The following is a 27,165-nucleotide window of genomic DNA, read 5'->3' on the forward strand; positions in this document are numbered from 1 at the left end:
ATCCTGCTTACTGTCCAGGTTTTCATAATGCATGAATGTCACATTTGCCAGTTTCTTGATATTTGTTTCCCAGCCCACTTTCACTTAAGACTATAGGAGTAAAATTCATAATGCCAAATTTATGGCATTACACTAATTTCCATGGCAGTCAAAAAACCACAAATAAAACTGACAATAAAGTCAGTAGTATTATAGAGTGAGCTCTTATTACAAATATATATATTTAATAATAGCAGTGGGAATTAATAACTGACTTCAAAATGTTTTTGTAGCTTCTTACATGAACCCCGCTAATGTTTTAATAATAACACTTTTTTTCAAACAAAATAGATGTATTTATTTAATAACACTTATTCATTTTTGTGGATATTCTGAGTAACACCAGGAATGTAACTTTAATTTTCCTTGTCCTCTGTCTACAAGTAAAATACATACAGATACACTGTTTCCTACATTACTACCAACCGTTTCAATTTAGTTTAATTTCCCTTTTCCTCTCTATTTGTTCTTGATGAGACCCTGATGCTAGAGAGAGTTCGCTGCTTTTTTTTTTTCTTGGAGGGATAATTCTAACTATTTAGAAAAGAGAGATACTTCTAGATGACTAGTGTTCACAGGCTTCATGGCAAGGATATGGTTGTTTACAAGACTGCAATTACCTGTTGATGCTGGAATAGCAAACAAGTTGCCTTCATACTGCATCTCTCCCAGGACTTCTGGTGGTAGAGATATTAGTGCCATATTTTTGTGTAAACCAGAGAACAGCTTATGGTAATTATTTTGATTGAATGGTAGCTACAGACTGCCAAATTCAGTTAACTTGATGCCAAAAGAGCAGTGACTGACACTCATGTTAAAAATATTTGGTTTTATGCATCCATGCTGCTACAAACATAATTATCTCCCCTTTTTTCATGTTGGAGATCCTGGACTTAGAATCATAGAATATCAGGGTTGGAAGGGACCCCTGAAGGTCATCTAGTCCAACCGCCTGCTCGAAGCAGGACCAATTCCCAGTTAAATCATCCCAGCCAGGGCTTTGTCAAGCCTGACCTTAAAAACTTCCAAGGAAGGAGATTCCACCACCTCCCTAGGCAACGCATTCCAGTGTTTCACCACCCTCTTAGTGAAAAAGTTTTTCCTAATATCCAATCTAAACCTCCCCCACTGCAACTTGAGACCATTACTCCTCGTTCTGTCATCTGCTACCATTGAGAACAGTCTAGAGCCATCCTCTTTGGAACCCCCTTTCAGGTAGTTGAAAGCAGCTATCAAATCCCCCCTCATTCTTCTCTTCTGCAGGCTAAACAATCCCAGCTCCCTCAGCCTCTCCTCATAAGTCATGTGTTCTAGACCCCTAATCATTTTTGTTGCCCTTCGCTGGACTCTCTCCAATTTATCCACATCCTTCTTGTAGTGTGGGGCCCAAAACTGGACACAGTACTCCAGATGAGGCCTCACCAATGTCGAATAGAGGGGGACGATCACGTCCCTCGATCTGCTCGCTATGCCCCTACTTATACATCCCAAAATGCCATTGGCCTTCTTGGCAACAAGGGCACACTGCTGACTCATATCCAGCTTCTCGTCCACTGTCACCCCTAGGTCCTTTTCCGCAGAACTGCTGCCTAGCCATTCGGTCCCTAGTCTGTAGCGGTGCATTGGATTCTTCCGTCCTAAGTGCAGGACCCTGCACTTATCCTTATTGAACCTCATCAGATTTCTTTTGGCCCAATCCTCCAATTTGTCTAGGTCCTTCTATATCCTATCCCTCCCCTCCAGCGTATCTACCACTCCTCCCAGTTTAGTATCGTCCGCGAATTTGCTGAGAGTGCAATCCACACCATCCTCCAGATCATTTATGAAGATATTGAACAAAACCGGCCCCAGGACCGACCCCTGGGGCACTCCACTTGACACCGGCTGCCAACTAGACATGGAGCCATTGATCACTACCCGTTGAGCCCGACAATCTAGCCAGCTTTCTACCCACCTTATAGTGCATTCATCCAGCCCATACTTCCTTAACTTGCTGACAAGAATACTGTGGGAGACCGTGTCAAAAGCTTTGCTAAAGTCAAGAAACAATACATCCACTGCTTTCCCTTCATCCACAGAACCAGTAATCTCATGATAAAAGGCGATTAGATTAGTCAGGCATGACCTTCCCTTGGTGAATCCATGCTGGCTGTTCCTGATCACTTTCCTCTCATGCAAGTATTTCAGAACTGATTCTTTGAGGACCTGCTCCATGATTTTTCCAGGGACTGAGGTGAGGCTGACTGGCCTGTAGTTCCCAGGATCCTCCTCCTTCCCTTTTTTAAAGATTGGCACTACATTAGCCTTTTTCCAGTCATCCGGGACTTCCCCGGTTCGCCACGAGTTTTCAAAGATAATGGCCAATGGCTCTGCAATCACAGCCGCCAGTTCCTTCAGCACTCTCGGATGCAACTCATCCGGCCCCATGGACTTGTGCACGTCCAGTTTTTCTAAATAGTCCCTAACCACCTCTATCTCCACAGAGGGCTGGCCATCTCTTCCCCATTTTGTGATGCCCAGCACAGCAGTCTGGGAGCTGACCTTGTTCGTGAAAACAGAGGCAAAAAAAGCATTGAGTACATTAGCTTTTTCCACATCCTCTGTCACTAAGTTGCCTCCCTCATTCAGTAAGGGGCCCACACTTTCCTTGGCTTTCTTCTTGTTGCCAACATACCTGAAGAAACCCTTCTTGTTACTCTTGACATCTCTCGCTAGCTGCAGCTCCAGGTGCGATTTGGCCCTCCTGATTTCATTCCTACATGCCCGAGCTATATTTTTATACTCTTCCCTGGTCATATGTCCAACCTTCCACTTCTTGTAAGCTTCTTTTTTATGTTTAAGATCCGCTAGGATTTCACCGTTAAGCCAAGCTGGTCGCCTGCCATATTTACTATTCTTTCGACTCATTGGGATGGTTTGTCCCTGTAACCTCAACAGGGATTCCTTGAAATACAGCCAGCTCTCCTGGACTCCTTTCCCCTTCAAGTTAGTCCCCCAGGGGATCCTGGCCATCCGTTCCCTGAGGGAGTCGAAGTCTGCTTTCCTGAAGTCCAGGGTCCGTATCCTGCTGCTTACCTTTCTTCCCTGCGTCAGGATCCTGAACTCAACCAACTCATGGTCACTGCCTCCCAGATTCCCATCCACTTTTGCTTCCCCCACTAATTCTACCCGGTTTGTGAGCAGCAGGTCAAGAAAAGCGCCCCCCCTAGTTGGCTCCTCTAGCACTTGCGCCAGGAAATTGTCCCCTACGCTTTCCAAAAACTTCCTGGATTGTCTATGCACCGCAGTATTGCTCTCCCAGCAGATATCAGGAAAATTAAAGTCACCCATGAGAATCAGGGCATGTGATCTAGTAGCTTCCGTGAGCTGCCGGAAGAAAGCCTCATCTACCTCATCCCCCTGGTCCGGTGGTCTATAGCAGACTCCCACCACTACATCACTCTTGTTGCACACACTTCTAAACTTAATCCAGAGACACTCAGGTTTTTCTACAGTTTCGTACCGGAGCTCTGAGCAGTCATACTGCTCCCTTACATACAGTGCTACTCCCCCACCTTTTCTGCCCTGCCTGTCCTTCCTGAACAGTTTATAACCATCCATGACAGTACTCCAGTCATGTGAGTTATCCCACCAAGTCTCTGTTATTCCAATCACGTCATAGTTCCTTGACATCACCAGGACCTCCAGTTCTCCCTGCTTGTTTCCAAGGCTTTGTGCATTCGTATATAAGCACTTGAGATAACCTGTTGATCGCCCCTCATTCCTAGTATGACTTGCTGGACAGTGATGCTTAGAGTGTACAGTTCTTTCTTTATCTTGAGCTCTGCAATAATAATAGTAATGAATTCAGCGGCATTGTCACTTAAGATATCTGGGGCATCTCACAAAAGATTATCTGCAAACTAGTATGAAATCACAGCTGTATGTTTATATGACAGTGGCCACAGACTACTAATATGGCAAGTTGGTCCCAGAATACAGTGCCATTATCTCTTTGTACAAGCCTTGGGGTGGTGACTGATTCTCAGTTATCACTATCTCCAGGAGAAAAATAAACTTTCATCGAGATTGGTTTGACAAGAACACTTTTTTTTGTGGTGTTTTCTATGTTTATATTGATCTCTAAGTAGGGATTTGAAGTATCACAGAACCGTGTGACTTTAATAAACACATGAGTGTCTGTATTGCATCAGACTAGTTCTGCTTCATTCTATCACACCTGCCATGGTCTGTGACAATATGTGAGCCGGACTGATCATTACATATCTACCATGCCAACAAAGCATCTGGTTTATGCTTCTTAATGGGCTTTTCTACATCACTAAAATACAGGTTCTTGTGATATGGGAGGGAAGAGAAACCAAAATATTTTAATTAAGCTACATGTTACAAGTAGACATAAATCCAACATTTTTGAATATTGAATTATTTTAATATCTCTGTTCTTGTTGGTGCACTTGAAACAGAAGTGATACATTTTATGCTACACGTTAAGTGAAAGTTGCTCATTCTGAAATATTTAAACCACTACTTAAAAACCTAGGCCTAATCAATAGATTAGTATTTCATGGAAAATACCTGCACCCCCAGAGCCTAGCTGCAGGCCCCCCGGCCCAGATACACACACCCTCTCCCACCAACCCCCAGCCCAGCCGTGGGGTCCCCCCTTGCCCAGATACCCGCAGCCCCTCTCCCCTCCAGAGCCCAGGGATCCAGAGGGGAAAAAACAACCTGATGCTGGGTCCCAGGCTTGTGTGGTTTCATGTGCACCACTGTCCCTTTTCTCAGGGCATGTAGGGAACTGCAGCTGCCAGGAACCTTCTAGCTCCCTCTCCTTCCCCCGGCAGTGTCTTCTGTGTGCAAGCTGGACTCTGCTGGGTCCAGCATCCCCTAGTGGCAGCCAGCAGCGCTGTAGCCCATTTCTGTGGGGGAAAGGAAATTCTTCAGGCATAACATTAATTTCTGCAAAATTCTCCATTGCGCAGTGGTTCACAGTTCCCACAGGAGTAAATGAACGATTTGAGACATCTAGCATGTATGTCAGTGAACAGAATCCGAGAATTCTGTAACTGATACACAGGATTACAGGCACTAAAATGTGTTGTATAATCAACAACCAGAATTTACCTCCTCTTCAGATGTTTGCATAATCACCACTTGCTCAGGCCATCAGCGGGGTTTTTATTGGGAACCTATAACTGTATGAGCATAAGCTTCTACCACTGGATCGAAAATAGTGTCATTAGCAGATAGAAGTAGTGTGCTATTAAACTCTTACGTGGACTAGCCACTTAGCAGATGAGACAGATTCACGCTCACGTAGTGTAGGTTATATTTACTCCACCTGTATTCTGTGAAATTTTTTTTTAAATGGTTAAATATAGCACCGCCTCAGGGAGATGAGGGAGGACGGGAACAGGAATCTGTCCCTTCAAATAAATTGTCTTCATGCTTCATCTCCCTTTAGAGTAGTTACCTTTCCTGTGTCTTGCTTAGCACCCACTCAGCAGCTTCACTTCCAGTCCTTTCTCTCTTCTGTCCTGTCTTCCTTTATAAATAGGGGACAGCTGGCTCCTGTTCCTTCCTTACTGACTTACGTAGCCCCTGATTTCTTTCTCACTCTTTCTCCAACAACACTCCAGCTTTACTAGGGTCTGGATTTCCGTTTTGGAGGAGCAGGCAAGGGATGGCAGATTCGCTCTAGCTGGTGCTGATCGCCTTCAGAGCTGGCAGTACCCATTTTCTGACAGACCGGATCAAGCTTCCACATCATGGGACTTCAGCCAGGAACTGGGCTACATAAGTGAGAGATAGCGGGGGGTATGGGACACCTATTTTGTCCCCTTCCTTCTCCAAAGTTGAATACGCAAGTTGTTCTTCTACCTAGGAATCTGGATTTGGAAAGTTTCATTAAAGTTAAATATGTGCTCACTATACTAAGTGTAGTTGACCTATTGGATGGTAATACACACTTTTGATATAATACATTCCAGACTGAGTTTGTTTACTTAAATATTTGTTTTAGTGATTTCTAGCATTAACTTCTCTCTTCCCAACCCCTAGACTCTTGTTCTATTATGAACCCAAAAACAAGTTGAAAACTAGTTGGCTGTGTCCATTTACCTCTTGTTTGTTTTTCTTCATTATCTTCTACAGCTAACATTTTTTTATGGAATACCAAAATGGGGAGCAAACAATACAAATGAAGAAAACAGTTTGTTTTTTCCATAGTCTTGGTTTAATACTGTAACCATTCTGATGGACGCAAAATTTTCAAGAGACTGATTTTTAAGTGCATCAGTTTGGGGTGTTAAAGTTGGACTTCTGTAAATGGACTTGATACGCAGAGCACTCAGACTCTACAAAATGGTCTTTTAAGATATCTTGAATTGGGCACCCAAAAGAATGGCTAAGATAGGTAAACTATTTAAACACAGTGCCTTTCAAGGCTGTCAAGTGATTAAAATAATTAATTGCAATTAACGTGCATATGTATCGCAACTAATTGCACTATTAAACAATAATAGAATACCATTTATTTAAATATTTTTGGATGTTTTCTACATTTTCAAATATATTGATTTCAATTACAACACAATACAAAGGGTACAGTGTTCAGTTTATATTTTTTATTACAAATATTTGCACTGTAAAAAACAAAATAAATAGTATTTTTCAATTCACCTAATACAAGTACTGTAGTGCGATCTCTTTATCATGAAAATTAAACTTACAAATGTTGAATTATGTTAAAAAAAAACCTGCACTCAAAAATAAAATAATGTAAAACTTTAGAAAGCCAACAAGTCCATTCAGTCCTACTTCTTGTTCAGCCAATCACTCAAACAAACAACTTTGTTTACATTTGCAGGAGATAATGCTGCCTGCTTCTGTTTACAATGTCACCTGAAAGTGATAACAGGCATTCACATGGCACTGTTGTAGTCGGCATTGCAAGATATTTCCGTGCCAGCTGCAGTAAAGATTCATATGTCTCTTCATGCTTCGCCCACCGTTCCAGAGGACCTGCGTCCATCCTAGGGTGACCAGATGTCCCTATTTTTGGACCTTTTTCTTATAAAGGCTCCTATTACCTCCCACCCCTGTCCCAATTTTTCACACTTGCTGTCTGGTCACCCTAGTCCATGCTGATGGTGATTTTTCTGCTTGATAACAATCCAAAGCAGTGCGGACTGATGCACCTTCATTTTCATCATCTGAGTCATATGCCACCAACAGAAGGTTGATTTTCTTTTTTGGTGGTTCGGGTTCTGTAGTTTCCACATCAGTGTTGCTCTTTTAAGACTTCTGAAAGAATGCTCCATACCTCATCCCTCTGATTTTGGAAGGCATTTCAGAATCTTAAATCTTGTGTCGAGTGCTGTAGCTATCTTTTGAAATCTCACATTGGTACCTTCTTTGCATTTTGTCAAATCTGCAGTGAAAGTGTTCTTAAAATGAACATGTGCTGCGTCGTCATCCGAGAGAGCCATAACATAAAATATATGGCAGAATGCTAATAAAACACAGAGCAGGAGACATACAATTCTCTCCCAAGGAGTTCAGTCACAAATTTAATTAATGCTTTTTTTTAATGAGTGTCATCAGCATAGACATGAGTGGACTTGTTCTAAAGTTTTACATTATTTTGTTGTTGAGTGCAGTTATATACCAAAAAAACCAACAACCCTACATTTTTAAGTTGCATTTTCACAATAAAGAGATTGCACTACAGTACTTGTATAAGTGAATTGAAAGATACTATTTCTTTTCATTTTTACAGTGCACATATTGGTAATAAAAAATAATTAAAGTGAACACTGTACCCTTTGTATTGTGTTGTAATTGAAATCAATATATTTGAAAATGTAGAAAAACATCCAAAAATACTCAATACATTTCAATTGGTATTCTGTTGTTTAACAGTGTGATTAAAACTGCAATTAATCGTGATTAATTTTTTTAATCACAGAGTTAATTGTGATTAATCAACAGCTCTAGCTGAAAGATAAAAAATCATGATAGAAATGTTTAAGGATTTGGAACTCCAATAAAGACCCTGTAAACTTTTTCCAATGACTGTAAGTTGAACTTTTAAGAAATCTTGATCCTTCTGGAATTTAGGAAGCAACATTTATTTTCATTTGGCAAATTCCTAATGAATGACTGTCTTTTCTTTCCTGTTCTCTGGTTTTCCACACTATTGTTTTTTGGAGTGATAGAAAAGTGAATCTTGCAGTGTCACACACTTCAGCAGGATAATTGTTTTTGTAAACTCTGTTTTGCTGTTAGCATGTGGTGTAAAACAGTAGGGAATGTCAGCAGAAAAAGCTGGATCTTGTATTTGTGCTTAAAATCGCCTTGAGGACTTGATTCTCAGTCAGGATCTCATGTCCAATTTATTTTAACTTGTGCACATGGTTACTGAGATTACATATGCAAATGCACAGTTAGCAAGCAAATTCCTATCTTGCATCTAACTGGTTTATTTTTGTGTGTAAATATATGGTTCACGTGCGATTTCATTCTGTCTTTTTGGTATCCTGGGATTTAATATTCACATATTGAATTATTTTAAAAGGAAATTACACACATTTTTGCTACCCCAGAACCTAAAGATTTACTAGGAAAGAAGTACAGTGCTCAAGTTGAACAAACTAAAATGTAACTTAAATGTTATAGGTATGGTTGGAGTTTCTTTAATGCCATGGTAGCTTGCGAAGTTCAATGTTGCATAAGAGAATGTATAGACCTTCAATCTGATCAGCCATTCTGGAGTGTGATTCTCACTAGGTATTATGCAGAAACGTATTATTTATAATGCCTGTGAGAATTTCAGATATGATGCCCCCACGTAGTCATAAGTACTTTTTGGAGGGGGAGTTCACAGCCATGTACCATTTTCTCCCTGTAGCCCTGAAAGGAAGCATTTAAGTGGGTTCTTAAGTTCATCTTTAATCAGGATGGTGCTTATACATCTGCTTAAGTCCCATTGACTTCAGAGTTTAAGTTAAACAGGAGCTTAAGTGTTCTGAATAGGGATGCTGTGCTGAGTGAGGGCCTGTGGTTGCACTTAAACAATCTTTGGCATAATACCTATAATGCTCAGAAGTCTATGCAAAAGTATTTTTAATAGCCAGTGACACTTGGAGAAGCATATATATATATATATATATATATATATATATATATATATATATATATATATATATATATATAAAAATACAATTTTTTAAGTAAAGAGAATGCTTTGAAAAATCTCTCTCCAGACAACAAATTATTTTCTTTTGGGCAGTTTTATTCTGAACTTTTGGGAATGTATCTATACAATATTTTTAGAGGTGATCTTTGTGTTCTCTTCATCTTTTCAGTGTTCCTTACAGAAAACAAAGCCAACTCTGTGTTAAAAAGATACCCAAGAGCCAATGGATTTTTGGAAGAGATAAAGCAAGGGAACATAGAGCGTGAGTGCAGCGAAGAAATCTGTACCTATGAGGAAGCAAGAGAAGCTTTTGAAAACGATGAGAAGACAGTAAGTTGGGTTTTTTGTTGTTGTTTTTTTTTTAATAATTGAATTACTTAATGCAAGCTTAAGTGTGTGCTTAGTGGCCTCCAGCTTTCCTACATTGCACTAAATTTCTTAGCTTATTCATTTTTACTAAATGCATTGTGACAAAACTAGTAAGCTGCTCCACACTCTTTAGGATATTGAACATCCCCCTATGGAGGGGAAGAGAATGAGTGTGCATGCCACAAACATCTTATTTAAATCATGCATTTAAAGCCATGAGAGAGAGCAGCTGAAATGCAGAGTACCCAGTAAAGACAAACTTATTCTAAAAACAAGCAGAATTGAAGCAGCTTTCCTGAAACTAGCAGCTGCACACCAACAGAGTACTTGTTAAGCACCACCTATGTAAAACCTTGAAAGAGTAAGGCCCTGATCCTGCAGTGCCTTGCACATGGGCAGAACCCCATTAATTTGAATGAGGTTCTGTGCCGGAGCAGGAGCTGCTTATGCATAATTCTTTGCAGGATCAGGGTGAACGTCTGTAAATAGAGGTCTGGTATATGCCAGAATGACTGTTACTGTTCAGGGCATACAGACACCCACCTGGAGGTCCCTTCCAGCCTACATTTCTATGATTTAGATGACATCTTTGATTAAAACCTGTTAGAAGGGAGTATGACTTGCAGCTGTCACTTACAAAGCAGTTGGCCCAGAATCTTAATATAAGCTGCATGCAACAAATAAAAAGTGTGCACAGTCTCTGACCATGGTATGTTGGCTACTATAATGTTTGAAGTACAGTATTTTCGGAATACATCAAGGTAGGAAAGATACATCCCTTGAGTTCCCTATAGAAGTGGATGAAAGTGGGAAGAATTTTTTGGGATAGAATATAAGGTTAACGAAGAAGTTGACATTTTATAGTGGAGTGGATAACAACCACTATTTAGTTTTCTGGCCCATATTTTAAAAAGTTATCCTTCTGTCGTGTGCATTTGCAGGAAATCATACAGCCCGGTATTAGAGGCCTTAATTCCTCATCACCTTTTCTCATCACCTTTTCTCTGTGCAGTTTATAAAGGAATCCTAACTGTGTTTTAGCTTTTTCTGCACATTTTTCTAGCTACTTATTTTATCTTAAACATACCATTCCTGGTGGTCTCCTTGGAAAAATGTAGGACTAGAATGGGAATTTTCTTATTTAGCCACTAAATGAAGAGGCAGGAGGTTGCGTCTTTAACAAAAATAATTCTTTCTAACTCTCGTGTGTGTGTGTGTGTGTGTGTGTGTGTGTGTGTGTGTTAAAAACACCTTTATAATTCAGTTTTATACAGTCTGATTAAAAGCACTTCAACTCCTAGTTGCTCTGGTTTCATTTTAGTGGTATTTTCAATCTCCCATAGAATCTTTTTGGCAAAACAGGTAGGGATTTCCTTCAGTGCTTCCGGGACCTCTTGTGTCTGGGCCAGATTTTGAGAGGGAGGAATGTCAGGTTATCTTCTCAGTATTGACCAAACTGATCCCGAGTCCCATAATGCTTTATGGCTATACCAAAGATGAAGTGGAAAACTAATGCTTGTGAAGCTCTAGTTGTATATAATGCTGATGCTGCAGTTTTCCCGTAAAAGGGATGAAATTGTAATAAGGATTGTGAAATTGGCTCTTGCAAACAGATTTATTAACCAGAAATGTAAATTACTTTTTCCTCTAACAATGTGTTTGACTGGATAAGGTCTGGTGTGCAACTAAGGGCTAGTCTACACTACCACACTTCATTGGCGCTGCTGTAGCACATCTGATGAAGATGTGCTATGCTGACGAGAGAGCGCTCTCCATCAGCATAATTACTCCACTTCAACGAGAGGCAGAAGCTATGTCAGCAGGAGAGCATCTCCTGCCAACTTACTGCTGGTGTAGACAGTGCTTAGGTCAATGTAACCTGCATCACTCAGGCTTTTTCTTACCCTTGAGTGATGTAAGTTACATCAACTTAAGCAGTAGTGTGGACAAGTAGTTAGTAGTAAACAAGTAGGGTATATCCTATATTCTCAAATGCTTTGTCTTCAGAGGTTGAAAAACTATGAACTGTATTCCCCAAAATGGTTTGTACTCATGCTAAGCTTTATTGTGGAAATTCATTTGTAGTTAAACCGTTGCAATCCCTATTCTCTGTATGTCAGGAAAAACAAGGTGTATGTCCTGCTGAGACTTGCAAAATCTGCAGTCTACTAGGTATGGATTATCTGTGCTGAGTCTGGTTTGTACAGACTCCTTATGTCTTGTAAAACTTATGGAGCTAGATAAGAGAAGAGAAGAAGTGTAAGGTCTGTGGTGATAAAGTGGAATTTGTGGAGTTTTTCTATCAATCATAAACAAGTCTGGCATAAATATAAGTGGGCTTGAAAGCATATATTGAAGCAGCTCTATGGTGTAATGTGTAACGCTGTGAGACTGCTTCCTAGAGAGAGTAATGTATGATTTCTTTTCGTGTTCTGTCTTGCCTTTTGACTTAAAAAGCTGATTGAGCCTGTCTTATTGAACTGAAGAAAGCCTGTTCCATGCAGCGAATGGTTACTTTGTCCTGGAGTTGAGTGGTGGCAATCTATACTGATAAAGCAATTTACAGTTCCTACTTTGATGGGAAGAAGTAGGATCTCTTGGCTACTATAGTTGCAGCATAGGCTTGTTAGAGTTCCTTCTGCTGTGGTCTTGTGTGCACAGTGGAGTTCTCTAATGCAAGTGTTGTGGTGCTTTGATCTACTTCTGGTGCATTTAAAAGGCTGATCTGCACTATCTTACAATAGCACCTTTATCGTTTATCTTAAACGTGTATAGCCGGAGAGGGCTTTAACATTGATGTACCTCAGTCTTTTAATGGGGTTATAAATGAACAGAAGAGACTGTTTACATTATGATATGCTGAAAATGTTTTCTGGTAATTAGGAGGAAAAAGCAAGTACAGACAAAACTTAAAGTTGATCTATGAATGAGACTGCTCAGGCCATTTTAGGCATAATCGATTATCAACACCTCTGGCCTGTAGAAACATCAAAGCTTTGTGTGGCTTAAAAATTCTTAGGCTCAAGGACATTTTGAGACATAATTACAGAATAATGCACAATGTCATGGCATGATTGCAGCATTGTAATTCATTTTATTTCCATTAATTTCAGGTATTTTGATTGAAATTTTGTCACATGCAGCTGAATTGCTATGTTCCCGAGAATTTAAAATCTTTAATTGTGGAAAACTTTGAACATTTAAATTCTTTAAGTTTTGCAGAAAACAATGTTAGCTGCATGGCTGAGTTCTATATAATCAGTGATTGAAAGCATCTACCCAAAATAGTATTTCTCAGTATCAAATGTGGCCTTTCATATTAGCTTTCAGACTAATCATTAACACTGTGTAAATATCTAAGAGACAACAGAGATCTATGTATAATACAGTATGTTGAACTTCAATATATAGTTCTTCTATAGTCGCAGATTGAGGAAAATTTTTAAAAAAACCAAATGACTGAAGTGCTTACTCACACTATCATTTTGTTCACGTACTCCAGGTATTGAATACAGAATGCTTTTCTGATTGGGATCTTATGATTTTGCCTTTATAAAAGTCAAAGCATTGACTGGCAGTGATTTGTAGCTGGTATGCTGCCAAAATACAGTAGTGCCTTAAGATGGAAGTTCTCAGCACTACTTTATTAATGGTTTTAACATTGACATGGAGAGTCAACAGCTCATTGTGTCAGCATCAATTTAATGTACAGGGGGCCTGCTCTGTGAGTGACAGTTTTATTGATAGTGAAGTATTAGAACCTCATTCTTTCAGATACTTTTAATTTAAATCTACCAATTGGTCACAAGTAGGCTGGACAAGCCAGTTGGTTGACCAGTCAAATAATGTCAGTTGATTGCCTGTTTGACCCCAGCCCACCTTTTTGATGCATTATGGTGCCATCTGTTAGCAAGCCTACTTAAATGTCTTGATCGCTCATTTTACTGCATGCTAATGCAACCTGTTGGGGAAAAAATTGAACTAATTGAAAGCTGAGCATCTTGATTGGCTGGAATCTTCTAGAATAAACTGTCTGTCTTTGTATACCAGGCCATCAATATACTTGGCAGTTTTCATAAGACACTAAACAAGTTTAAGACATGGTCCCTGTCCTGAAGAGTTTACAGTCTACACTGACTAGACAAACATTCAGAAATTAACTCAGAGGGGAGTTGGGGAGGGGGAGGAAGCTTCACAGTCATTGAACCTCCTCCCCCAAAACAAAGAGAAAAGATGCACAGCCATTAAGCTGGTTGATGAGTTGGCTTGCTGCCTGCCTAGCATAAGTACATTCAGAAATGACTTTTTTTTTTCTTTTATAATTGCTATGGGCTTGTTTTATTTCTGTTTAATTTTATTTTTTTCTTTTGTAACTTTAACATTCACATTTCAGTGCTAACCTAACATTACTAAAAAAGATAATTCTTTCATTTTTAGAACTTCATTTCATTGGTGTTTCCATTTTTCTGAGTTAAAATAATTGCTAAGTAACCTGATTTTTGTAATTAGGCATAAGTGTCTGTTTAAGACTAAGCCTATTGGAGACCATGACGTCTTACTCTTTTATGTTAGCATTGTTATTGTGCGAATAAATTAGTGCTTTAAAATATTTGACTATATTTGACTAGTGAATTGACCAATTATTTTTGGACTAGTCAAACATCCAATCTGAGACACAACTTTATCTATGAATTATGCAGTTCCCATCCCTTGAGACACTTAAAATTATCCTTTTCTAGGCAATAGGAATTGCACAGAACAAGCTTGCATTGGCAGAAGTATCTTAAATTGGTCTTTTCCATCACAGTTATCTGATTCTGTGGCCTAACTAGCATAACATTTGCTATCCTTTTAGGAGTATGAAAGTAATCCTAGTGTTTCAGAGCCATGAATGCTGCAGTGATTGAGAACAAATGGTTGCTGAATGTATCCTTTCTAAATCACCAATTAAATTATTTCGTGTATTAAAAGAAAATTTCTTAAGATGGGCTTGTGTTGCAAGTAGCAATTACTAATGTTTTCCGGCTTTTAAACTATTCTTTTAACTTTTTTCTTAGCTGTACCAAGTCTACAAATATTTTGTTTTTATTTCTCCTGCTTTTCTAGCAATTCATGAGAACGCTTGGGCTCTAAAAATATCACTTAGATGCAAAAAGCCAAAAACAGGGAGGCATTTTCTTCCAATTGAAGTGATCTTCTGACTTGAGCAAGTCATTCCACCTCTCTGTGCCACCATTTCCCTATCAGTAAAATGGGGACAATAATACTTACTTTCTTTTGCTTTGAGATCTAGAGATGAAAAGTGCTGCATGAGAACTAGTTTGTGGTATTTTTAATTTTGTTCTTTCTTGATTAGTGATCCTTGTCTCCACTTGGATATTAAAGCATTGCTGTCTTGTGAAACAAAAGCAGATCTAAAGACTTTTCAATTTCTGCAACGTACAATCCTTCTGTATCACTATTCTAGAGGTGAATAGCAAGAAACTCATCAGCAACGGGGTCAGATGTTTCTAAAATTTTTGGTAAAATCCTCCCTATAACAAACCTCAATTAATAGATTTAAGGCCAGAAAGGACTGTTATGATGATCTAGTCAGACCTCTTACCTAACAAGCCCAAATAACTTCACCCTGTGTGAAGCCCATAATCTTAAACTTGTATCTTGTTGAGATGAAATCTTCTTGGAGCTTAGCACTAAGGATGTTCAAGCCTGCTCACTATGGTTTTTGGAAAGGAAACCTCCAAGGAAAAACATGGACGTTTCCCTCTGAGACGTAGGCTACCTAAAAAAAAACTTTGCTGCCTTACAACTTCTGTAAAGTTAGTAAGTAATCTATAAGTAATCTAGCTAGAAAATGCATTAGATTTTCTTTTGTTTAATGGCTGGTAAAATAAGCTGTGCTGGAGAGAATGTATATTCCTGTTTTTGTGTCTTTTGTAACTTAAGGTTTTGCCTAGAGGGATTCTCTGTTTTGAATCTGATTACCCTGTAAGGTATTTACCATCCTGATTTTACAGAGGTGATTCTTTTACCTTTTCTTTAATTAAAATTCTTCTTTTTAAGAACCGGATTGATTTTTTCATTGTTCTTAAGATCCAAGGGTTTGGATCTGTGTTCACCTGTACAAATTGGTGAAGATTCTTATCAAGCCTTCCCCAGGAAAGGGGGTGTTGGGCTTGGGGGGATATTTTGGGGGAAGACGTCTCCAAGTTGGCTCTTTCCCTGTTCTTTGTTTAAAACACTTGGTGGTGGCAGCATAGGGTTCAAGGACAAGGCAAAGTTTGTACCTTGGGGAAGTTTTTAACCTAAACTGGTAAGAATAAGCTTAGGGGGCCTTTCATGCAGGTCCCCACATCTGTACCCTAGAGTTCAGAGTGGGGAAGGAACCTTGACAGACTCTTTTTAAGCTTTAAGATAATTTAGTGTCCATAGTCTAAAACAGATAATAAATCACCATATGTCCTTAAAGCAGCTTAAACTCTTAAATTAGCTGAAGCTCTCCACACACCTCTCCAGTTGGACGGAAACCCCATAGATATCCTCATCCTCCTGCACTCCAAGCCAACTGCCTGCCTCTCTGGGGAGGATGAAGAGGAACTAGCTTTGCTGCTGCTTCTCCATTTGAGGGAATAAACAGGAGATACACTGGCTTCCCAGCATTCTGGAGCGCCACAAAAACAGCTCCTGTGGCAGGCACATCTTAGAGATGAAAAAATACTTGAAAACTATTAACATGCTTATAAGTGGCAATAAGATCTATTAACTCTATATCCTTATACTGGAAAGCATATATGACTTTGTAATCTGTTTCTACAGCATCTAACATTTTAAAATAAATAACTCCAAAAAACCTAACTTATATTCACCTAAAGTGCTGCTGTGTTCTGCAAAGTGGTTACCTAAAAATGGCGGCAGCTTACTCAACACATCTGCTCTGTGGTTTCAGAGTCAGACTTCCTGTCTCTAGTGCCAAAATAAGCTTTTACCACTTTACTGCTTAGGCAGCAGAATGATCAGAGACAAAGCTGGGTTCTAATACAAATAAATAATAACAACGATGGTCTTCCTAGTGAATGATTGACTTAGTTCCAGCTAAAGTTCTAGTCAGTTGTATCTGAACCAGATTCTTCTTAGCATATGCATAACGTGCTGGTTGGATCATTAGCTTCCTTGGCCTGCGCCAGGTACTGACTGGGAATGTGATGTGAATACTGATCCATGCCCCCCTGAAACAGATTGAGGGCACGGGGGAAGTACACAAGTCTCCCTAAAGGCGTTATTTGGCCAGCAGAAATTTTATTCCTAGTGGTGCTGTGTAAGAAAGGAAAGAACCCAGCTTGACTTTCAGAGCCCAGGTTGGTTTCGGTAGTGAAGTTAAGAAGAAGAATTTTGTTAACTGAGCATGCATGAAGTGGGAGTCACTGGATTGCAGTAAACATGGAGCTCTACCTTGCCATTTTCATAATCTGCTTTCAGCATAGTACTTTAAGTATTCATGCTTATTAACTTGCTTTTTAAAGATAATAGCTTTCTGACTAAGGAACATAAAACAAAGAGAAGGAGTTGGGGGAGGGGAAACCTTTTCTGAAACCAGCACTTTTGTCAGAAAAGGTATTGTGTGCCAAGAATGAGGCTCTTTGTTCAGCTGTCCCTTTGCAGTCCCTGTCTACTTCCTCATCAGCTTTGTTCCAGATATGATCCCACCCAGCTAACCTATCCCTGTCCTACAGTAATGCTCTTCCGCTTTCCCAAGTGTCCCACTGACAATGCCTTCCAGAATCTCCAGAGATTTCAACAGAATTGTTTTGTATAGGGTCTGCATTTTACTGTGGTATAGATGTGATTTTTTTTCAAGTAACTTTAATTTTAAAAAATGCATTTGGTATGTTAAGATTTATTCCCCTCATTTGAAATCCATGCTATATGGCTTTACTTAGATGACATTGGACCACATCTTATGAAATACAGGTGCTTTACAGACCTAATTAAGATGTTGAAATCTTGGAATTGTGGGAATGTGTCAAATTTTGCAGTGTTGAAAAGGCAAAGGAATGAACATGATTTAAAAAAAAAACACTTCTGGATTATATTAAATATTGGGGGAAGGGGTGTGTATAACCCTATTGCCTAAAAATGTGGACTAAGCTAGTAGTTGCCTCTTTGATACATCTGTGGTTTTTTTAACACCCTCCCCCCCAGCTGTCCAAGAATCTCCTTATTTTGTAAGCTAGTCTTAACTAGATTTTCAGAGATTATATTTAGAGGGAACCCTAGCTTGTTGTATGTATGTGAATGATAGACTTTTTCCTAAGGACAGAAATGATTGTTGTATTGTTAGTTACTGATGCATGTGGTCATAAAACTATTCCCTTGTGAGAATGGTGGAATTCTATTGTGCTAATAAGATAATTGTCCAAGTGTAGAGTTTACCTTTGAAAAGATCAGTTAAGATGGCTTTTTTTGCACTTTTAATACATTGCCTAAATAAAACCCTAAGTCTCTTGCTTGTGTGTTTGGTTTTTTTAGTGCTAGGTTTAAGAATGTGTAGAGTGATGTAATTTATGTGAAGTGTTATGTATATTAAAAATATCACTTCATATTTTATACTGAGCCCAGGACTTTTTTATGTAACATGTAGATACCATTATTATTATTATTATTATTTTATTAGAGGATTTTGTTTTCTCCCAGCACAGAATATAATTGATGTTCGCTAACCTTATTTGTCTGAAACAAAGAGATGAGGTTTACATAACTTTATCTGTATTTTACATTTGGTCTATATTAACTATGCATAATACCTGTGCTACTTCATAAGATAGAGGGAGTGGAAAAGCTCTCTAGGACAGGAGGCATATTTTCCTATATTATCCTTGTTTAGTACCTAAAACAATGAGACCCTGATCCCGACTGGGGCTTCTTGATGCTTTTGCAATAGCTATTGTAATTTTAAAATATTAATAACATAACAGATTATCTTAAAGTACTGATGCCATTTCATTTTTTAATTTCCCCCCCTCATTTATATTTCCACGACTGTGTTGATACATCTTTACCTGAGAACAAGTTTTCTGGACTATTTTGAGTATGTCGTATGGTTATCCATATATTGCAAAAGCTATGTTTAGCTATAAATAGCTGACAGCTATTATTTTATAATCCAGAGGGTGGAGAAGTCTGAGTTTTAGGATGATCGTACAGCATAGTTATACTGGGTCAAAATAGTCAATCATTCTGACAATGTATCTCTGTCAAAGTAATTTAATAATCTTATAATAATCTTTAATTCCAGAAATAGATCTGACTTTGAGTTTTTGCATTCACAAATTATCTAAAATCAATTCAGATTATTTTTCTAATCCATTCCTATCTCTAATGTAGGTTTGTGACTATTAAGTGCTGATACAGAAATGTTGTGAGGAGTTAGGTGGCTTAAAAAAACTCAAACTCAGTGATGACTCCAGAAAGAAGTCAGGAAACTTTTTATACAATATCTGCACCAATGAAAGATCTAGGTGGTCATTTATTGAAAGCCAAAACACTTCGCTTCAATTTTGTTGTTGAAAATAGACCAGTTAAAATAATTTATTTTTAATAGCTTCTGATTTATTCTGTCTTGCTGTTTTAGAAGGAGTTCTGGAAAGGCTACCCAAATGGACTCCAGGGAGAAAGTAACACAGGACATAATTGGTATTCATTTTACCTCGCATTTCCATTAATCATTGGCCTTTTTGTTATCCTCCTTGTCATATTTCTCACATGGAGATGCCTGTTTAAAAAGAAAATCCGTAGACAGTCTGTATACATGCATAGGGGAGCCCGCGAAGCCATTGGTGATAATGCTGTGGCTGATGGTAGAAGTCCTCTTCCCCAGCCGCTCAGCATTGTTCATTCCCCACAGGAAGAAATGTATGAAGGCAGTGGGCTGTCTCCAGGATATTTGGGCTCTCCAGATGGACGTTCAGACTCAATATCAACAAGGCTGTCAAACGGTGACCCTCCTCCTTCATATGAGGAAGCCACTGCCGAAACCAGCATAAGAAATGAAATGGAGCCTCACATAGATCCACCCCCACAGTATGAAGACATTGTAAACTCCAGCTCAGCAAATGCTTTTGCAATACCTCCTGTTGTCACCAGTATTAAGTAAAGCAGGAAAAATATGAGCAACTTTTAAAAATTACTAATAGAATTTTGTAGCACTTTATTGCAGCTTACTACCGTTTATATAATTTAATGGACTCACACTGTGTACCTCTGCCCTGTTTTCTTCCCTCTGCGTGTGTTCCCATGCCAGTTTTAAAGATGGGGAATTCATACTGAGAGCATGAAGCAGGTACAAATGTGGTCTTCTGTGCATACCTCTCAAATGTCCCTCCGTTTTGGGGGTTGTCATTTATTTTAGTCTGAATGTTGCCTACGTTCCACACAAATTTGATGTCACCTAGCTTTTAGTGTTGAAAATTATTTACATCAGAAACTAACACTAGTGAGAGAAAGTTATTTAAACCAAAGGGCTGTGTCCTACAGCATTTTAAGTTTCTTGCATGAACATTTTCTCTTTCATTTTGGGTCTTTGTCACACATTGTATCCTACACTTGGGCCTTGGAAGGCTGTGAAAAGTATTTATATGTGTGAACAAACAACATAGCATATTCACCCAGTTTAAATACGATACTTAAGGGATTGCAGTAAGTGAGACTAAGATATTTTGGAACACATCAGCTGTACTTATACAGAGAGCAGTAATTAAGTGAATTTTGCAGTTGGAAAAAACGATAGCCTAATGTTCTTATCCCCTCTGTTCTCCATCCTTCCCTCCAGCTAGTCATAGAATCATAGAATATCAGGGATGGAAGGGACCTCAGGAGGTGGTCATCTAGTCCAACCCCCTGCTCAAAGCAGGACCAATCCCCAACTAAATCATCCCAGCCAGGGCTTTGTCAAGCCTGACCTTAAAAACGTCTAAGGAAGGAGATTCCACCACCTCCCTGGGTAACGCATTCCAGTGTTTCACCACCCTCCTCCTAGTGAAAAAGTTTTTCCTAATATCCAACCTAAACCTCCCCCACTGCAGCTTGAGACCATTACTCCTTGTTCTGTCATCTGCTACCACTGAGAATAGTCTAGATCCATCCTCTTTGGAACCCCCTTTCAGGTAGTTGAAAGCAGCTATCAAATCCCCCCTCATTCTTCTCTTCCGCAGACTAAACAATCCCAGTTCCCTCAGCCTCTCCTCATAAGTCATGTGTTCCAGACCCCTAATCATTTTTGTTGCCCTCCGCTTGACGTTTTCCAATTTTTCCACATCCTTCTTGTAGTGTGGGGCCCAAAACTGGACACAGAACTCCAGATGAGGCCACACCAATGTCGAATAGAGGGGAACAGCTAGTCCTGTTTATGATAACTTGTTTCTGGAACATCCATTTTTTTTCTCCTTTAAGTGAATTTAGTTCTTGTGAAAAGTACTAGATTGTCAGCTCCAGAAATTAAAGTTCCCTCTGCCCTGCAGAACAGTTAATGCACTGCTTCTGGGCACACAGTACCAAACCAATGTGCCTCATCACTGACATGCAGAAACCGCCTAGAAGGGGATGATCATAGTTTACTCTTCATGCCAACACAAATAACAGTCTCTTCTGAGCCTGCCAACAGGCTGCCAGTTGCAATAGTGTCTTTTATTTATGTGGCTTTCTTTCCCCCATGAAATGCATGGTGATCACTCATTTCACATAGGCCATTAAGCAGTTGTCAGATAACCTCTGGTCATTTCCAGTCTGCTCTGGATTTATGCAAATGACTGAAAGTTGTAATGTTCAGTATTCCACTACCAGTCTCTTGAGCCAGCCAAACCCCTATTTTAACTATCTAATGTTCCTGAACTAAAATGTATTGCAACATCATGCAGATATTATTTGCAATAAAGAAATAATGCTTGTCCTTTGAAATAGAGAGATCAAATGTTCGCAGTGATCCATGATGACAACTTTGAGAATTATGCTGTTGATTGAAGACTCCACACAAGCACAATTTTAAATTCACTGGCCAAAAATCTCAGTGAATGCAATTTACATGGCTAAACAAAAAAAACTTTGCATAAAGCAGTCATTTAAAATGTTCTTTCCTCTACTAAGAAAATAAGTGCTTTTTCTCGTTTACTGGAATGATTCCAAATTACAAAAAATATTTTTTTAGCTTTAAAAGTTAAGGGTTCGATTAAATGTAACAAGTTATATAACTTTTATTTTATGCTTGGCCTTTCTGATCTGATTAAAATGACAATTTGTCTTGTAGTGGTTCTTATAAAGCTTTATTTTTTCAAAATGTCGCTTCTACTTTTTTCTTCCATTGTAATTACATTGTCCCGCAATAAATGTGATGGTAAGATTTACAGCCTTACCTCTCTGAATGTTTTACAAGTAAGAACATGCAGTACTGTCTTGATTGACTGCCAGAAAATTCAGGGTATTGCACTCCCTGCTTTGACTGTAACACTGAGAGGTGAATCTTGTACAGAACTAAAATGATTTGTTTACTAATGACCAACATGGAGATGGGTGACTTGTTTAAGAAATTATGGAAATCAGATGATTTAGAGATTGTTTAATTTTGGACACCTGTGGGGAGTAGTTCCATCTTCACTGCGTGTAAATAACCTATTTGATTACAGTATTAAATATTTTTTAAAGATCTGGTTTACATTAAATTATGGTATTTAAACATTTTGCTCATGTTTATAGAAGATTTTTTCTTAATGGTTTTTGGCATGCTAAATAAAGGTATTCTTAAATTCTTTTAATGCCTCTATCAATTCTGTGCAGTTGGAATAAAATAACATTGATTTCTATAACAAAGGTGCTGTATTAACTTCCATCGTCTCTCGTCTTGATGAAAATTGGTTTATATCAAATTTTAAGCTAATTAATTTTAAAACAGAAGAACTAGAATTTTTAAATTAATATATACGTATATATATGAAATATAAAAACATACAGTATCTTATAACAGTGGCCAGCTGGAGCAATATTCAGAGAGAGAATGGAGACTTTTCTCTCTGGCATATTTTACAAGCAAGGAAACTATTTGGAGGCCCGAGCAGATCTATCAAAATTTGAGAACTACATCAAAACTCAATACAGACCTGCAATAAATGGTCATGACAAAAGTGAAAACCAGTAAATCATGAAACTATAAAGAATGTGTAAGTGACTGCATGGATGTGGGCCAGTTACTTATTTTAACACCATCCCCCCCCCCCCCCCACGAACATTGCTTTGAGCTGTGTCAAATAATCTTTGAAACAGGAGAGGAAAGGATGGAAAAGTTTGGATATGATGGAATTGTTGGGGGTATGCATGTCAAAATTCCACCCCTGAGTGTTTGGTGACTCGTTCCAGATGGGAGCAGAATTTTTCTGTCATGTTTCTGTACCCATTTGAGGGGAGGAAATGTTACTGTGTTCTCCAGTCCTTCCTATATTTAAAGCAAATAATATCTAATTAGTCTTGATCCTATGGACATTCAGTGGGTTTTGTTTTTGTTTTTTTTTTTTGGGGGGGGGGGAGGGAAGTGTTTTGGTTTTTTTAATAGGCCTACAATTTGAACAGTTTTATAACTAATGTACACAAATCAGCTTCAGCTATGGTGCATGCACATGGCCAGTTAAACATTTGGCTATGTTTGCACAACTGACTTGTAGGAATTGAGACCCTAAGACTGTACGTTATCTGATTTAATTAGTATGAACTCAATGGCTATAAAAAAATCAACTAGTCATACTGAGTTACTTATACTGATGCATTCTCGTTCAAACATTGTTCTCTGCAGTTCTAAGTCAAGGTGGATGATTTTTTTTTATTACTCTTATGTGTAATGTGAACCTTATACATATTCAAGTGCTGCTCTCTGATTTTTTTAAAAAAATCAGATTTATCCAGAAGCATCTATCCTATTTCACTACTTGCTTATCACTGCTGCATGCCCACTTGATTGACTTGCCTTAGTGTAGCTGAGCACTGAGCTTTGCCAAAAGATGTAAATCTGTTTCCTCCTGTGCTGAAATCAAATGCTCTGACCTTCAGTGATCCTGGGTTTTTTTTTTTTTTTTTTTTTTTTTTTTTTTTTTTTTGGAGATAAGTTGCTGACAGAGTGGTGAGTAACAATTAACGAAACAATTTTGAGCTTAAGATAGTCCCTCCAAAAACATCTTGTCTTCCTACTTTAAGTAATCTATAGAGTCTCAACTCTGCTTAAGAAACTTTCAACTAGCTGGAAAAGTCTGTTTTAATGTCAGAACACTTTTGATATTTTCCCTCCCTATACTGTCTTGGATAACTTAATTTTAATACATAATGTACCTTTATATAACCTGCTGTCCATCCGTCCCCCAAAATCCCTTTTAAAAATGGCCTTTGCTTGATCACAGACATTTTGGAAGCTTCATAAGTTTTTGTTAGTTTATCTGAGTTGGGTGTGAGAAAAATCTCTTATAGCCAGATGGAAACAAAACTCTAAACTCACCTTGGGCTGGATTATCCTTTCCCACTGTGGGAGGGGGAATCTGTGGCAGTGAGCTAAGTACGATGAAACCTCCATGACTATTTCTGTGAACTGCGATGTGCCCCCTGCAGGATAAGCAGATTCCTGGGCCATTTGCATGGAGGCCTTTTGCCTCTGCACCAGCTCTGATCCATGGTACCCCTCCGGGGTCAAAGTAACTGAGACCACTTACCGGGGCGGGACGGCTCTGGCCCCTGGAAGGGGCAGGGCCTTGGGTGGAAGGGGAGGGGCTGGGGGGGGGTCAGCATCCCCCAGCCAGCCCTTCCAGTCTGGCTGGCCCGCGCTGTTCAGGGCTCTTGTGTTGATTTAAAGGGCTGGGGGCTCCGGATGCCATTGCTGCTGCAGCGGTGTCCAGAGCCCAAGGCCCTTTCAAATCGCCGGCCCTAGGGCAGCTGCTCCCTTTGCGCCCCTGCCGCCCGTCGGCAGCCGGGGGGGGCCAAAAGGGGCAGGAACGTTAAAGCGCTGCAGGGTCCTTTGCCGCGGCAGCGCTTTAACGTTGCTGCCCCCTCCCCCGTTGGTGGCCCAGCCGGTACGACCCGTACCAGCGCGGTCACCGCCAGGGCAGGCAAAAGGGGCAGGGACATTAAAGCGCTATCACGGCAATGCTTTAATGTGGGCTGGGTATGGGCCGGTGCGGGTTCTTACCAGTACCCAGTACTGGCCTGTACCGGCTCACTTTCCCCCCTGGTGCCCCTGTTCCTGGTATCATTTCTTCAGGGTTAGTCTGCTACTACAGCCTTCCACTCGTTACAGCTGCTCTAGGGTCAAGGGGAACTACAGGTGCTATTAAAAAGATAATATAGCATTAGGCTAAATGAGGCATTGTGTGGTCACCTATTCCCTATATCCCCTTGCCTTGCCTGCTTGGTCACCACCACCTCCCCTCTCTGCACACATGTTGTATCCAGAAAGTGCCCTTCTTATTTCCTGGGTTTGGAGGCACAATGGATCATGCCCTGGAAGTGTCCCTTCCTATGGGAGGGCAGTGGGGGAAGAGGCGGGTGGTTGACTGATGATTGTCTGTTAGATTGCAATCCTTAATGCAAAAATCTGTCTGTGGCTTTCACTTGTAATGCTGAAGTAGACACCTCCCACCCTGATCCTTGCCAATTTTTAAGGACAGCAGTGTTCCCTGACAGAATTCTCTACGACTCCCTCCCCACTCCACCCCACGCTTTTGGCCAACAGCAAAAAGATATGGGCTCTTACACAAAAGCTGCCATCAGCCAGCACCCTTTAACAATTTTATCAAAGCTGTTTTCCTCCCCCCTACTATTAAACTTTTTTATGAATTCCTTCCACTTTGTCAACATCTAACTTGTAGACGATATTTAAACACTCATTCTGCCATCTTTTCCCCCTGTGGAATGCTTTCTCTAGTGTTTGTTGTGGCTATGAGTCCTTTTGCGTGGGTTTTAAAAAACAAAATAATCCCCTCCTCTCCTCCCCCCATTCTCCCCAAAACACATCTTGGTTATCCTAACCTTGAGCTCTGTCCTGAGCAGTATTTCAATTAGCCTCATGGGAAGATTAAACAAACCAAAGAACAACTGCTCTTCCATCCATAGCCTCTTCCAGAATGTATCCTCAGATATATCGCCTCTTCAACCACAGTCTTCCTGGCATAGACTAGGTCTTTTCATGTGAACGTTAAGGCACTGTACATAAATGCCTACTTTCACTGAATGTTCCTGTGATTTCAGAATTCAGTTGCTCCAAATGAAATAAAATGTAAATGTGATGGTGATCCTACGGTGGGTCTCTAAAGCTAGCCAAGTACTGACAAAAATAAAATGAAGGTTGGACAAGGTATATGTTCAAATACTGGTGGATTAGACAAGAAGTAGTAACCTAATTCCTCTTTGGAAGCCAGTTGACAAGTGGGGAAGATTAAAGTTGTTCACATTTACTTACAAAGTAAAAACAGCTGCGATCTGTGCAAGAAAACACTTCTTATTGATTAGCTGAGCTTGCTGTTTGTTGAATCAACAAGTTATGTGATGAAATGAAATGCCTCTTCATGGCTTGTTTTATGAGAGGGTTAGAGTTGATCAAAGAACTCCTGTTTCCAGCAAGCAAAGACATTTAAACTTGGAAACTCAACTTTGGCCCCAAACCTTTGACTGGATCTGCTACTGTAGGCCCCTGTCTCTGTGCAAAGCCCCAATGAAATCAATAGGTTTGTGCACAGGTGCAGAAATTCCTGAGAGCAAATCTGTTTGCATGACTGGAACTTCAGTGAATGAGTTTATCAAGGAAGGAGAGAGGCAGCAAACAGGTTAGCCCCTGGCAAACAATGCTACCTGGCCAATTTAAAAACAAAAACAAATGTATATTAGTGCTTCAGTGGGTTTTATGCAATATGAAGGAGTTAGTGTTTATGGTTCAGTCCTCAGTTGTGGCCTCCATGACGTGTGTGTGTGTGTGTGGAGCAGGAGGTGAAGGTGGGGTGAGCCTGGGGCCAGCTGGGGAATGAATTGACTGTTCTAGCCAATGCACCTTTTTAATATCCCTGATGGGCCATTACCCCAGGGAAGACCAGATTCATTGCAGTATGCTGTGGCCTCATTCCCCAATTCTCTCACCCACCCTGATGCACTAGCTATGCTGTTGAAAGGAGTATAAAGCCAGCTCTACCAAGAGCCGCCAGGGGCCCCTTTGGGGAAGCTTTCTGGTTGCTTTGTACTCCCTGAGCAGCATGAAACAGCTGGTGGTAGTGCTGGGAGTCTGGCCCTGATGACATGGCGGTGGGAATTTTTGTGTTTCAGTGACATCCCAAGCTCCATTTACTTTCCAACAATTTTTAAATAATTTTCCTAAACAAAATGAAAAGATCTCTAACATACTTAACGAACAACCCATACTCAATAGCAAAAAGCCTATTGACTTCATTGCTCTACTGTGTGTTCCTTTTACGCCTTTCTCCTAACTTCTCCAATGCTTTTTGAAAATAAAAATATAACTGAAAAATTATCCATTTTTGTTCAATTGCTCC

General features: G+C 39.7%; 1 protein-coding gene across 8 annotated transcripts in view; it reads left to right on the plus strand.

Moving 5' to 3' along the window:
- The window catches only part of PRRG1 (proline rich and Gla domain 1), a 48,609-nt gene extending 26,203 nt beyond the window's left edge, over positions 1-22,406 (plus strand). For 7 of the 8 annotated variants that reach the window (XM_077817059.1, XM_077817086.1, XM_077817095.1 and 4 more), the window contains 2 exons: positions 9,411-9,571; positions 19,239-22,406. In XM_077817059.1, the coding sequence (XP_077673185.1) occupies positions 9,411-9,571; positions 19,239-19,760 (683 nt within the window). In that variant the 3' untranslated portion in view covers positions 19,761-22,406. Of the gene's footprint in view, positions 1-5,707; positions 5,843-9,410; positions 9,572-19,238 lie in introns of those variants that run through there. The other variant, XM_077817120.1, reaches the window with a different exon arrangement.
- The last annotated feature ends 4,759 nt before the right edge of the window (positions 22,407-27,165 follow it).

This window comes from Eretmochelys imbricata, chromosome 1 (genome assembly GCF_965152235.1).
Source record: "Eretmochelys imbricata isolate rEreImb1 chromosome 1, rEreImb1.hap1, whole genome shotgun sequence".
Lineage (NCBI taxonomy): Eukaryota > Metazoa > Chordata > Testudines > Cheloniidae > Eretmochelys > Eretmochelys imbricata.